General features: G+C 39.9%; 1 protein-coding gene across 2 annotated transcripts in view; it reads right to left on the reverse strand.

Moving 5' to 3' along the window:
- The window catches only part of ZNF438 (zinc finger protein 438), a 99,998-nt gene that overhangs the window by 21,918 nt on the left and 63,051 nt on the right, over positions 1-15,029 (reverse strand). For both annotated transcript variants that reach the window (XM_073334393.2, XM_073334395.2), the window contains one exon: positions 8,714-8,770. In XM_073334393.2, the coding sequence (XP_073190494.1) occupies positions 8,714-8,741 (28 nt within the window). In that variant the 5' untranslated portion in view covers positions 8,742-8,770. The remainder of the gene's footprint in view (positions 1-8,713; positions 8,771-15,029) is intronic.

Here is a 15,029-nt window from a genome sequence, read left to right on the forward strand (position 1 = left end):
TAAACTATTGTTATAATACAGGGATAAAGAACAAAGATGTGTCATTAGCACAGAATCTCCAGGGTGCAGAAGTACACATATGTACAGAAAACAGCACACACTCAGGGTCATAGAGGGAACAAGCTTTAAATAATTTGTTAGAATTCTACAAGTCAAAATGAAAGTCCTTTTAGAGTTACACATTATCTCTGATTTAAGCATCAAGGTGCTCTCCAGGCTGAGGTATTTTTAAGCTGCTCAATATTTTTACCACTGAGAATAGCAAGGGCTGCCCCCAGTTTAAATCTTAATGAGGTAGCTTTTTTTCCCCCCCCATAAAGGAGTGGAGTGATAGTGACTTACAAGGAATGAGGTGACAGTGGCAAACTTCCTGGATCCCCTAAGTATTCATTTCCATACCTTTCTTCTTAATGGGTAGAACGTTGCAAAGAAAATGTATTTTTTATGTAGTAACTGGACTCCATTGAAACACACTTTCAACCTTAACTATTTTTATGGAAATGTTTAGGTTGGGAATAAATTAAATCTATTTTTGGCATAATCGATTTATGGAAGTCACTTTGGAGGGGTAACTCATAGTATCGTCCAGCACCACTTGAGTACTTTGGGCAAGTTTCTCCTATTTCCTGTCCAACCCAGTTCCTTTTCCATGACATATAGCCTCCTTGCATGCCAAGCAGATCTCAGCATATTACATGAGCCACAAAATTCATGCCCAAGTTAATTTACACATGAAAAGTATAAAAAAGGTGAATTCTCAATTAAGGCCAACCCTGCCTTTCTTGTTACCTTCCTCTTCTATTGGAGAGTGCCCAATGGATTCTGTTCCCTATTTGCAGTTTCTTTCTCCAGGCAAAGACTCCTTCTGACAATCCCAAGTTATCCAGCCCCCACAATCTCCAGAGCTTTGCTATCAGAGAAAGACTGGCCAAGGACAGAATCTTTTGCCAAAAGTTAACACATCAAGTGTGGATAAACATTCATAAGATCTTTCTGTCATATTGTTATAATCAAAAATAATGAACCCAAGCCATCATTCTGACTGTGTCCCTCGGAGAAACAAAGCCTCGCACTAGATTTTAAATGTCTAAATGCTTTGTATTTGATCTGAAAATTCATATCTGTGTATTGTTCAAACTCAAATCTTTTAAAAATACATTAAGTGCTACATCTTGGGGGACTTATTAATTGCCAACAGTTTGGATGAACATTTTGGGGGTCTGGCATAAAAAAATGAACATTAAAATATTGCACCACATATTAGCAAATCAAAATTTTAAAACACATTTTATACATATATAAAATAGGCAAATGAATTAGAGTAAAATTTGGTCATCTTAAAAAAAAGCTATCTTTGAGCTACTGTATAGAGAAGTCTGGAGTCCCTGACAAGAAAAATTAGTTCCTTCTCTAAAATACCTTTGCTTCTAAGAATGGAGGGATCCATTGCCTGGACTTCATTGCTGGGAGAGTGCTACTCATGTCACAGCAACAGAAAGAACGTGGAATGTACTTTTGGAGTGAGGGGACAGCAGAGTGGATTTCTTCCCCATCCCTACCGGATTACAACAACAGTCCTAAGCCCCACTGAAGATTTCCAAAGCTGAAAATTACATAAACTTAGTAGAAATGCTGATAACATTATAGATAACACGAGTAATAAAAAAGAAAGCTGTAACTTGTACAAACTTAATTTTACCAAAACCATTCTTATGTACAGGGAAAGCGTTCGGACAGCGATGTTACGTTATGATAAACTATAGAAAAATTAACTTATTTTTCTAATAGAAGTTCAAAAAGTAGAGGGCCTATAGAACCAGGTAAAAGTATCACTGGGAGTTTTAGTAGAGGTTTCTCTTGCCTGGTATCTTGATTATTTACCCAGAAGCCCAAATCTAGAAATTTGAGGTTGGGTTTTTAAACAACCATTTGCAGTGGATTAAAGAAAAGGTATAAGGCCCCAAATCCTCTTGTATCATTTGGTCATAGACAATTTTGAGATATAAAAAGAAAGAGTTCCCTTTTGTTGAAGGCTCCGCCTCTCACACTCTAAACTATTAATTTCAATCTCTAATGGTTAAAATAATTGAGAAGTTTTAGACGAAATTTAAATGCCTTCAAATCAACTGCTGAAAACCATGCGAGAGTGCAAGATACAAAATGCCTAATTATTAATATCATTGTCATCTGTATCAGCTTGGGAAATCAGTCTGTATGACCAATAAGATATCAACATACAGCAGTGGTTGCCAAACTTTAACAGCCCCAAAACCCCTTTCACAAAATTGTGAAATCTTGTGAACCCCCTCCTAAAAATGAATATTTCCAGGGACTGAAGTTTAAATTTCTTCCGCACTCCGCAGGGCTCCTGCTACTGGACCCTGTTGACCATCCTGGTCAATTGAGCTTGGGCTGCAGGTCCCGCTGACCGCCGGGGCTCGGGCTGCCAGCTCCAACTGCCCAGCCCCGATCTCCCTGGGGCTCGGGCTACCAGCCCCGCACAGTGCACTGGGATTCAGGCTGCTGGCTCCTCCACTCAAGGGAGGGGGGAGGGCTCGGGCTGCCAGCCCAAACTGCCCGGCCCCGCTCTCCCTGGGGCTCGGGCTACCAGCCCTGCACGGCGCACTGGGATTCAGGCTGCTGGCTCCTCCACTCATGGGAGGGCTCGGGCTGCCAGCCCAAACTGCCCGGCCCCGCTTTCCCTGGGACTTGGGCTGTCTACCCTGCAACTGGGTCCCACCTGCTGCCTCCAATGCCCGGGTTCCTCTGGCCGCCATTAGTGAAATTTTTCTGATGAACCCCCTGTAACATTCTGCGAACCCCAGTTTGGGTACCACTGACATACAGCTATTCTGCCCTTATTTTTCATACCACTCTGACGATAAGAGAGCCAGGAGAAAACTAGAAATGTTCAATTCAAATCATGAACTGGAGCTGGTGTCTATCTTCCACATCCAGAAATACTGATATCATAGGAAAAATATTGGCATTTTCCTGTTTAAAAACGAACAGTGTACCTGAGGGAGAAACTGTTTGGTGGACACATTATCAAAGATATATAGCTCAGCTTCCACATCCCTCTGCCAACCTTAAAGTTAGTCTTACCCTGAGAATATGCTGTTTCAATACATGGGCCCCAACTGTGCAGGAAGGGAATGATTGTGATAGCATTACAATTCAATTTTTTTTATCTTGAGTCCTCTTGCTTCTGTTCAGTTGTCACACGACGCAGAAGGTGATCCCTGGGGACTCGTGAAGTAAAGCTTCAATAGCAAAACTGCTTTGGAGGGACTATCAAAAGTTCTAATTGTTCAGAAGAACTAACTTAATGAATGGAGGTGCAGCACTGGCCATGGAATTCATACAAGCATGGCACCAACATGAATGTGAACGAGACACACTGGAAGATGGCTATTGAGCAGAACATTTGAAAGAAAAGGTTGAAACTGAATGTTAAAATTTTCTCTTCTGGAAGAGCTGCCAGTTGAGATTTCTTAAAATGAGTTCCAAGAGGGATAAGACCCCAACTAGCAGTTCATTCCTTGTGAAGCAGATGTAAAAAAAAAAAAAAAAAAAAAAAAAGGACGATCAAGGTAACATCAACTTGGACAACATTCTGGAAGTAGAAGATATACTGAATAATGTGGTAATTAATAGACAATGCTCCCCCTGAACTGCAGGAAATGATAGTGACCAGGTCTGAGGGATAAATTAAGGTAGAATTCTTGAAAACTGTGGAGCAAGAAAAGGTCAAGTGGCACCGTTTCATGAATAAGTCATGGAATGTTTTCTGTGCTGAATCTTGCTTCCCTTTAAAATAAGCTGAGGATAAAATTTTTTGTCTTTGTATTGACTAAAAAGACCCCCCAAAATACACACAGATGATACTTCAAGTGTAGTAGGGGGATAAGGTCTCTTAACTCCAAAATATATTTTTATCACAGAAGCACTGGAATAGACAATAGAATGAAGACAATTGGGAAAATATCTTGACATTTTATGAAGTACATCCTTTTATATGACATTTAAAACCCTTCTGTCTAAATTGGAACCAGTTCAGAGGAGAACAGAAAATGTTTAATTTACCAGTTAGGCTTAAAGCCTCCTGCAGCAGCAAATATACATTGTATGGTGTTATCTGAGTTGCTGAAAAAGTGTGTGTTGACTTCCATATTGCAAACCTGGAAAAATGCTTTCTGGTTCCAGATAAACAAGAGAGCTGTAAGACTGACTGTTGAGACTTGGCCTGAAAAATTTTGGTAATTTTCCTGTTGTTCTTGTACAGTGGTTCATCATCCCTGATGGAAGGACTAGACTCCAAAACAGACTGCTAAATCTGGATGATTTGGGGGAGAACCTTTTCTTAGGATTTTTGTAAATAAACTCATTTCCACTGAACATGGCCTAGGTGATTTAACTTCTGAATGTGGTAACTGCATCTAGGATTTTTATACTTCTCTTTGATCTATTCCCTTCCCCTTTCTTCTTTTATGATAAGCAATTTATTTACAGTAAAAACATATAGTTCTGGCTGAGATTATACAAGACACTGACACCTATAGCCAATTTGGCTGTGACACAAACAAACAAAGTTCAAAGAAGCTTCACTGTATTCTATATAGGCATGTCATTTTCCTTTCCAAAGACCTTCAGAGCATCTGCGCCATATATTAGAATTAAAATCTCTCTGGAATGATTGTGGTTCTGGTTAAGAGAAATCTGAAGTTTTCAGAACATATGAAAGTTCCCACTTTCTGTTGAATGTGAACTTGGCTGGGTCTCTCTGGCACATGTACTGAAGGACCCAGTAGAAAAGAAATCAGACTACAGCATCTCCATGTTTACCTCTTCCTACATGATTCCACCTATTTGGAAGGTTTGCTGACATTGGTAGACCAGTGGAAGTTGCCAGACCAACAGGCTGTGGCTGCTCTAGGATACACTTTGAGGAAGATGCATACATACTGTGGCGATAAGTGCTAATTTACCATACAACATATAAGATCTAGCTAAATCTACAGGAACCAGTAGGAATGCAGAGTCAGCCGGCAGCCTTGTCAAGCTGCCCTAAGCAGAGAGGTCAAACATTTATTTATTTTGAGTACCCAACAGTTTGTGACAGGATATTCTCTCACTCCCAGCACATTGTTTTGGACAGCAGTGAGTTTGAAGCTGATCTCTCTCAGACAAAGCAACTGAACTGTGGTCAGAATACTATGCTGCAGCAGTCCAGCAGGGGGAGTCTGAACTAAAATAAAGCTCCTATTTAAGCTCCCTTTGTTGGTGTGAAATGGGCAGTCCTAGCTCAGCAATGAAGTCCAGACCAATGCTCATTAATGAAAAGAATGGGTTTATAATCAATGTGCCATCTCAACTAAGTACAGCAGTGCAAGCGGACGATCCTACAATATGCCAGAAACAAGTGAAATTCTAAACTACAAGTCTAGTAACTTTGTAATGCTGTGTTTTTAGTGAGAAATATGATCTACCTTGAACAATTTATGACAAATCATACATTACTTTCAAACATTATTTTAATTAATTTATCTCTTTCAAAATGTTTGTTAATATTCGATCTTTGCATATTTGAAACTTTTCCAAAATCAATATATTTTGCATAACTTTGAGTGCATATATGAATATTTTAAAGCATGACAGTCAAACTTGCCTATTAAAAGTAAAAGTAATCTATTTTGCATCATTTTTAAATAAACTGGAATTATAGTGCTGAAGTGGGACATTTTTGTAGTGTTTATGGTTTTTGTGCCAATACACTTAATGTGAAAAACAATGTGCTTTGTTTTATGAAAAGCATTAGTATGTTTATATGGATTTCTATTCTTATTTGTGGTAGATATTTGAAAACAAAATAGAGCTGTCTGACCAACACTCAAGAAATCTTTGTCAAACTTTCCTGCTTTCATCATTGCTCAGCTCATCACACAAGCCATCTGCATAAATAAAGATGTAAGCATCTGTTATATGGCAAGTTGGTCTCAAGGGCAGATGTTTTTATCCTTGCATTCATGTCACTGGGCTTGGATACATTATTTGAACAGATGTACACAATCTGCAAGTGATGTGTCCCACAGTGAAACATCTCCAACTGCTTTCTCTCAAAGTACATAAATGCTATTTGCACCTGCATTTATACTAATGATATAAAGGCAGTGGGGGTTCTGAGAAAGTGCTATGAAATACATGTACATGGTTAATTGAAATTTGAGAGCTTCAAGCGCCAAATGACTGTACTGTCATTGATATACACGGAACTAAATTGTATAAATTATTTTTTTAACATGAATGAATTGATAAGGCCATGCCCAGCAGGAAACCTGTGATTCCAGTTTACCATTAGAAAGATTTTATTCATGGTATATTATAAAAATAATAGAAAAACATATGTTTTTCTGACCTGTTTCATGTTGTAAGACCAGTTCATATTAGCCTTGTTTGAGGACAAGATTTATAAATCACATATTTCCCATCTGAAGATTTGTTAGCCCTCCAACAGGCTGATAATCCACAATGGTAATTTGCATGGCTATTAAGCATTAGAAAAATCTCAGTTTCCAAAGTTAAGGGGACAAATAATACGCTTGCAAGTGAAATTCTGTGCATAATGTAAGATCAAAATATATTATGGTTTAACAATTTACTAGCCTATGATGTTTCAGTATGCTAGATTTATATTTTTTCCTCGAAAGTTTAAATATTTACCACAAAGACAATTCCTTTGTCACATGAGCAAACTCTCTTTGAAAAGTTCTGTTCATAAAAGAGTGTTTTCCTGACTAGTATATATGTGCCCGGCAGGAATACGTATCAAATGACAGTAGTAATACTGGTATTATATAACAAACGTAGGAGTGAGGGGTTTCAGTAGTCAGTCAAGGAACTTGTGCTAACAGTTACGGCTGTGACTTTCTACAGTTGAAAAATAATGGGCACTTTCAATGAGTAGATTTATAGGCTGATAAAACAATAGTATATTGTGTGTGTAATTGAGTGAGAGGTTCCACTTCCAATATCATTTGTTTTCTCACCACTTATTCAAAATAAATGTATCTGCTTATCATTGCACATAAATCATTATGAACTGTTAATGTAATCATAGAATTCTCACAGTGCAACAGCGTGTTTAAGAAACAAATCTGATATTTGACTAAAAAGGACAAAATGCTTTTGATGGCAAAATACAATATGTCACACCAAGACTAATAAATTTTTAGAATATTACAGTTTCACACTGATGTAACTTTAGTCAGAGTCCTGTCAGCATTTCCACCATAATCCTTCATTTCCGAGTTTTATACCTAGGCTGTTATAATTCACTCTGGGCTGAAACATGGCACACACCATAAGCCTGGGATGAATTTTTCTTTTAAAAACAATTTTAAAAAATGGTTCTGCAGTTTCCATGTATTAAAAAAATAGCAGCTTCACCAGTTTACCTTTTTTTCCTATTACTCAAAAATGTATTTAATATAAAACACTATATGGATTTGAGCATATTGGAAATCACTTTTTATTATTTTAAAAAAATATAGCAAAGACAGTTTAAGGACCAAGAGCACATGCAAAAGAGATGGATTTATTCAACAATAAAATATATCTCCAAAGGAATAATAGTTCCATCAGGCCTAGGATGTGCCAACGAAGAGGAATTTACAGGACAAATCATAATGGCTTCTTCACAACTTTTACAGCATTGCATAAAATATTCACTCTTTTAAAAATGTCAAAATACAAACATGACAGTAAGAGCTCTAGACTTCCAGTTAAGTAAGAAAAATATTTTTTTAAAAATTAGCATGAACAGTACAACGAATATTTAACAAGTCCCATCTAAATCATTGCAGATTTTTACGGCCTATGACACTTCTCTCAGGTTTTAATACTACTGTTAACAAGAATGAAATTCACAAGTTAAAAACAATCTTTAAATGTTAGTTTTATGACCATATTTACATAGAAAAGGAACTGACGTTTAAGATGAAAATGCATTCAAAATTCTCAGTATAGTGAAGATGCATTACAGCACATATAATATACCTACCAATATTGGGGGAGACAAAATGGACACATTTTTTAGCCCTACTAAAATACAAATTGACAAGAAAAGACTTTTGAAGGGACAAAGTAGAAATACAACAAAATAAATACAGGGACTGTTCCTCCTAAGTGCAACAATAGGCACACACAGTAACACCAAGCATTGATCTCAACATACTTGAATACAAGTTTACATTTTCTTGTTTGTACTAGTTATGTCTAGTAACTTTAAAATTACTATACTAGTTAATAGTGTGGAGAAGATTTTGTAAATTTTTTCTTTCCAAATTCCACTATAAAAGTTCAAAAAAAATATTGTAATAAGTGTAATAATCTTCAAATAATGTAGAACAAAAGATCAGAATTATTTTCATAGTACAGGAAAGTACAGTATTCAGCCTTGTGAACAAGCAGTTATTAGCTTCCATTTTCCATCATGGATAGTGAATGTATATAAAGTACATCTACCATTTCTCTTCAATAACAAAAAAATCTGAACTATTCCAGTTGTAATCATGATTCTAGTACATATGCACAAAATAAAGGTAGAAATAATCTAAATCTGAGCTCATTTTAGTGTAGTTCTACTAATTTTCCACCACATTCCAAATCACAAAACTATAGTTTCTCATAAACTTGTTTAGAACGTATACTGTACCTTCAGAAAGATTTAAAGGGTTCTGCATTGTGCCCTCTGACAGTCACAGTAACTTTCCTTAAGAGGAGAAACAAATACAGGTATTTAAAATTCTTGATGCCATTTCTCAGATTCTTTAAAAAAAAAAAAAAAAAAGCATCAGTACAACCCACTCAAATATAAGATTACGAACAGATTTACAAAAAGTTATTTGTTTTTAGGGGGACCACTTGTCTATCTTTCTTAAATTCTTGTTTATAAATGCAAGGATCAACAGAATTACCCAAAATGCAGGCTATTTAGTTCTGAATGTAAAAGTCAAGTTATTTTTTCTCCATACCCTTCATCTTACCAAACCTAACTACTTGTACAGGTAAGTAGATACATGAATGAGCTTTCACAGGATACCTTGCATCTTGAGAGCTATGAAAGCATTTTGTAAACACTGTAAAAACCAGCTGCCACTTTAAGCACAACTATCTTTAATGCCAATGAAGCTGACACTGTGTTCCAGAATGTAACAAAAAAGCCTCACTGTGATTTTTCTTGCTAGTAATTTTCCAAAAATTTCAAGGCTTAAGGAATCAAAGCACTACGCATCTACATAAAGAAGTAGCTATACAAAGCAAAATAAATCATCAGTAAATCATACCACAGTATACATTAAGGGCGTGACCCAAAGCCCATCGAAGCAAATTGAAAGCATTCCATTTTTTCAGAAGACTTTGGACCAGGCTCTAAAGAACTAATATAATATGATTTATACATTACTTTTACTGCTTATTTTTCTGTTAATATTTTAAATGGAGAGATTGCTATTTTAACTTAATTTGGTGCTTGCAAGAAGTGCCAGAGTAACAACTCTGGAAGCTGATGTCCTCTGTATAACAGTAACAACAGTGAGAGCTTCCTTACATTTCCCAGTCATTATGCCCCAATCTTGACCTGCAGGAGCTACCTCTAGAAATGATAGTTCAGTTGTTATGGCCCATTTAGTCACTTACTTCTCTAGTGAGACTTTCAACAAGGGTGCCAAGTGTAGTATTATACTTAATACTTATATAGCATGTAAACACCCGTGTATTAGGCAGAGATACCGTTAAAAATTTGCATAAGGCCACTGAACAGTACTCAAGAGTGTTGACCCCAGTCCTGATTTGTGTGTGACTGTCCAAGTTTCTGATGGGACTCTACTGAAAAGTTTTCATAGAATCATAGAATATCAGGGTTGGAAGGGACCTCAGCAGGTCATCTAGTCCAACCCACTGCTCAAAGCAGGACCAACACCCAACTAAATCATCCCAGCGAGGGCTTTGTCAAGCCTGACCTTAAAAACTTCTAAGGAAGGAGATTCCACCAACTCCCTAGGTAACGCATTCCAGTGTTTCACCACCCTCCTAATGAAAAAGTTTTTCCTAATATCCAACCTAAACCTCCCCCACTGCAACTTGAGACCATTACTCCTTGTTCTGTCATCTGCTACCACTGAGAATAGTCTAGATCCAACCTCTTTGGAACCCCCTTTCAGGTAGTTGAAAGCAGCTATCAAATCCCCCCTCATTCTTCTCTTCCGTAGACTAAACATCCCCAGTTCCCTCAGCCTCTCCTCATAAGTCATGTGTTCCAGTCCCCTAATCATTTTTGTTGCCCTTCGCTGGACGTTTTCCAGTTTTTCCACATCCTTCGTGAAGTGTGGGGCCCAAAACTGGACACAGTACTCCAGATGAGGCCTCACCAATGTCGAATAGAGGGGAAGGATCACGTCCCTCGATCTGCTGGCAATGCCCCTACTTATACAGCCCAAAATGCTGTGAGCCTTCTTGGCAACAAGGGCACATATCCAGCTCATATCCAGCTTCTCGTCCACTGTAACCCCTAGGTCCTTTACTGCAGAACTGCTGCCTAGCCATTCGGTCCCTAGTCTGTAGCGGTGCATTGGATTCTTCTGTCCTAAGTGCACTTGTCCTGGTTGAACCTCATCAGATTTCTTTTGGCCCAATCCTCCAATTTGTCTAGGTCCCTCTGTATCCTATCCCTACCCTCCAGCGTATCTACCTCTCCTCCCAGTTTAGTGTCATCTGCAAATTTGCTCAGGATGCAATCCACACCATCCTCCGGATCATTTATGAAGATATTGAACAAAACCGGCCCAAGGACCAACCCTCGGGACCCTCCACTTGATACAGGCTGCCAACTAGACATGGAACCATTGATCACTACCCGTTGAGCCCGACAATCTAGCCAGCTTTCTATCCACCTTATAGTTCATTCATCCAGCCCATACTTCTTTACTTGCTGGCAAGAATACTGTGGGAGACAGTGTCAAAAGCTTTGCTAAAGTCAAGGAACAACACGTTCACTGCTTTCCCTTCAACCACAGAACCAGTTATCTCATCATACAAGAAAATTAGATTAGTCAGGCATAACTTGCCCTTGGTGAATCCATGCTGACTGTTCCTGATCACTTTCCTCCCCTCTAAGTGCTTCAGAATTGATTCCTTGAGGACCTGCTCCAAGATTTTTCCAGGGACTGAGGTGAGGCTGACTGGCCTGTAGTTCCCAGGATCCTCCTCCTTCCCTTTTTTAAAGATGGGCACTACATTAGCCTTTTTCCAGACCTCCGGGACTTCCCGCGATCGCCATGAGTTTTCAAAGATAATGGCCAATGGCTCTGCGATCACATCCGCCAACTCCAACCAACTCACTGTCATACAATGGTGATATTGCATTACAATGCAAATGTAACTGCATCACAAAAATGCCAACAAGTTATGATGCCATATGTTTATCCTGAAGGATAAACACTTAACAGTATGCGAATCCTGCTTAGATGCTGGTCACTTTTGGTTATTAACTTCCTGTGGCCTACAGTAAGTGTAAAAAGCTTTGAATCTTGTTACCCTACTCATCCTCTGAGCTATCCAACTCCCCCAGCGACAACAAACTCTGTGGTTATGCATATATTCAGTCTTCAATTTTATTTTCAAAGTGCATTTGTATTGGTTAAGTCTTCATACATAGAACCAAGTTCGCATTCATGCTCTTAAGGTTTTTAATTTAGTAAAATACAAAGTGGCTCTTAGTCAAATTGTCAGGAGCACTCCTAGCGTGGGTAGTCAACGTTGTTGACCTCCTTCTCCTCTGCAACAGATGTTTCCAAGTGCACTTGGGAGACCGTTAGCACACAAAAGAGAGAAAACAATGATGTGCCCCCAAGGCTCTCTGCTGGCACTGACACTTTTCAATCTATACACTAACAAATTCCCACTTACCCAGTACTGTAAGTTCACGTACGCAGATGACATTTGCCTAAGCATTCAAGCACGGTCAACCCCAGAACTTGAAGACACCCTAAATGCTGACTTGACTAAAATGTCTGAATACTGTAATTGATAGCATTTACAACTAAGTGTAACCAAGACAGTTTTGAGTGTGTTCCATCTTAACACCAGAGCAGTCCAAGAACTGAGTATCTTTCTCAATGGACATCACTTGAAACACAAATCACACCCAGTCTATCTCACATATCTTAACCACCAGAGAAAAACTGAGGCTCAGGTGAGATTGTGTAACAACCTCCCAAGCAAATTTGCCAGCATTTAATGGGCAGCAAATGCTCAAATTCTCTGATCAGTCTCTCCTCTGATGTCGTCTATTATTCTGCAGGAGAATACTGTGCTCCATTTATCACGCATCAAGTTGGCTGACACACAACTACACTCACCCAACCTCATTGTAAATGGGACAGATCAGCCCACACCAGTACCATCACTTTCTATGTTAAGCAACATCATTCCTTCACACACTTGTTGTGAGGTTGCTACAGCCAGAATATTGAGAAGATCAGCGCAAACCCGAGCCTACCACTAAACACAGATCACTTTGACCACCCAAAAGTGTACCTATTGTGGCTGTGACAGTCTATACCTGGGGGAGCATCCTGGAAACCCCATATTTCTCATTTGTATATAGTCATGATCTTACCCATAAAGCATGCCTTGTAAGGTATCAGGGGAAAGGTTATGATCTGCTGAAAGTCATTTCTCTATCTATATATGTATATCATTACTGCATATGAAGTTATGAGAATTGTGTTATATGGTTGTCACTAAAACATGCTGTAAATTGAGGAATCAACCAGATATTAGCTCCAGAGGGGCAACAGCAAGGAAAGTAACCAACACCCAGGTGGGGTTTCAAACAACCCACCAACAACCATTGTCCAGCAAGGGACCTACAATTCAATGACTCACCTGCATGAGGCCACACCACAGGAATTGCTCAACCTTGCCTTGAGACTCAGCAATGCCCCCAGACATGCCTGGACTTGTGTTTTCCAAGCACATGGACTGAGGGTATAAAACAGACAGAGTGGACACATACGGGGCCCTTTTCCTGCTCCCACCTATGCTGCAAGCAACGAAGACACTGAGAAGACGACAAGATTCCAACAGAGGAGATTGGCCCAGGTTTAAGGAACAAACCTGTATACGTAGGACTACAATATCCAGTGGGGTGAGAAAACCACTTAATCTAGATGTTGCCCAGTCTAATAGGGTTGAGTGTTTAGACTGCGTGCTTATATTTCATTTCTTTTGGTACCTAACTCTGACTTTTTGCCTATCACTTAATATCACTTAAAATCTACTTTTATAGTCAATAAATTTGTTTAACTGTTTATCTTTACCAGTGAGTTTGTGTGAAGTATGGGGCAAATCTGCTCAGGTTTTGCAAAGACTGGTGTATGTCTTCTTTCCATTGTTGAAGCGGTGAACCAATTAATAAATTTGCACTGCCCATCTTGATCAGTGCAAGACAGTATATTCCTGAGGTACAGTGCTGGGAGGGATTTGGCTCTGGTGCCTTTCTCTGTGAGATTCATCAGTGGCTCTGGAAGCATGCATGCAATATAGCTGGGTGTGGGGCTCCACATGCTGTTGTGCTGAGCGATCACAGCTCCTAGAGGGGTTTGCTGCTGGTCACTAGCAGGGAATTGTGAGACACAGCCCAGGCTGGAGATAGTTAAGGGGGCACAGTGGTCCCACTGTTCCAGGCTGCACTCCGGGGGGATCCCATCACAGTGGCCCACTTGCCCAGCCCAGATTTCTCTGCAACGTTGAAGTGGTGTGAAGAATGGTCTGCAGCTGACATCAGAAACCAGTCTCTTATAACTGATCCAACCATGCATGCACCCAGCTTTGATTTGCCACACATCTCATGGACCCTTCTGAACTGATTTTTAAGCTGCTAGGGGTCAATGTGCAACTAGCCTTCACACCTGAGGCCAAAGAGAGGATTGCACATGCAGCTCTGGCCAAAAACAGACAATGTCACACGTTACTGACAACTGCGCTCTGACCACATTTGATGGTGGTCTGAAGGATCAGCACTTTGCTGATGAGGCTTGCAAATGGGCTTGGCAAACTCTGCATCTGACAAGAATGGCTTTGCCTAAGAGCCATAGAGGAGATACCTCAGAAGTACAAGGGAAGAGGTTTCTCCTCCCAATATTTCTGTATCCTGAAGAAGAAGGGTGGTTTTTGTCTTATCCTAAAGATGAGGAGACTGAGCAAATACTGTCTCATGTTCAGGATGGTAATGCTTGCCTCTATCATTCCATGTCTGCAGGCTCAAGACTTGTTCATGATTCTCAACTTCCAGGACACATACTTCCATATCACCATCCAGCTGGTCCACAGGAGGTACCTGAGATTCACCGTGGGACCAATCACTATCAGTATTGCCTGATGGTAACCTGTTAGTTACATTATAGTTAAGGATATGATTCTGTTATGGAGGCCACAAATTCCATAACTTTCTGGGACCTCTGGGATTTCTTCTGGGGCAGGGCTGGAGCAGCTGTCAGCCCCAGGGCCACTAGAGCAACGGCTGGGTTTGGCTCAGAATCCCTGGGCTTGGAGCAGCTGGTGGTGGTCAACGTAGGTGCTGCCGGAGCAGCGGCTAGTGGCCAGTCTCAGGGCTGCTGGAGCAGTGGTCAATGGCCCGTTGAGCAGCGGCTGCGGTTGGGTCAGCCTCCCTGGGGCTACCAGAGCAGCAGCGGCCAGCCCGTGCCACAGGAGCAGCAGCGGGACTGGAGCAGCTCCAAGCCCCTGGCAGCGCTCTGACTATTTGCCCTCTCCCTCCCTCTGGGTATTTTTAGTAAAAGCCAGAGACAGATCAGGGGTGTTCATGAATTTTTGTTTATTGCTCGCGACTTGTCCCTGACTTTTACTAAAAATACCCATGACAGAATCTTAACCTTAGTTATAGTAAAGGCATGTATTCAATATGTACATTGGGTAAGTGTAGAAAAAGTATTTGGTTTGCAAGAGTTTTC

Source organism: Lepidochelys kempii, chromosome 2, assembly GCF_965140285.1.
Source record: "Lepidochelys kempii isolate rLepKem1 chromosome 2, rLepKem1.hap1, whole genome shotgun sequence".
NCBI lineage: Eukaryota > Metazoa > Chordata > Testudines > Cheloniidae > Lepidochelys > Lepidochelys kempii.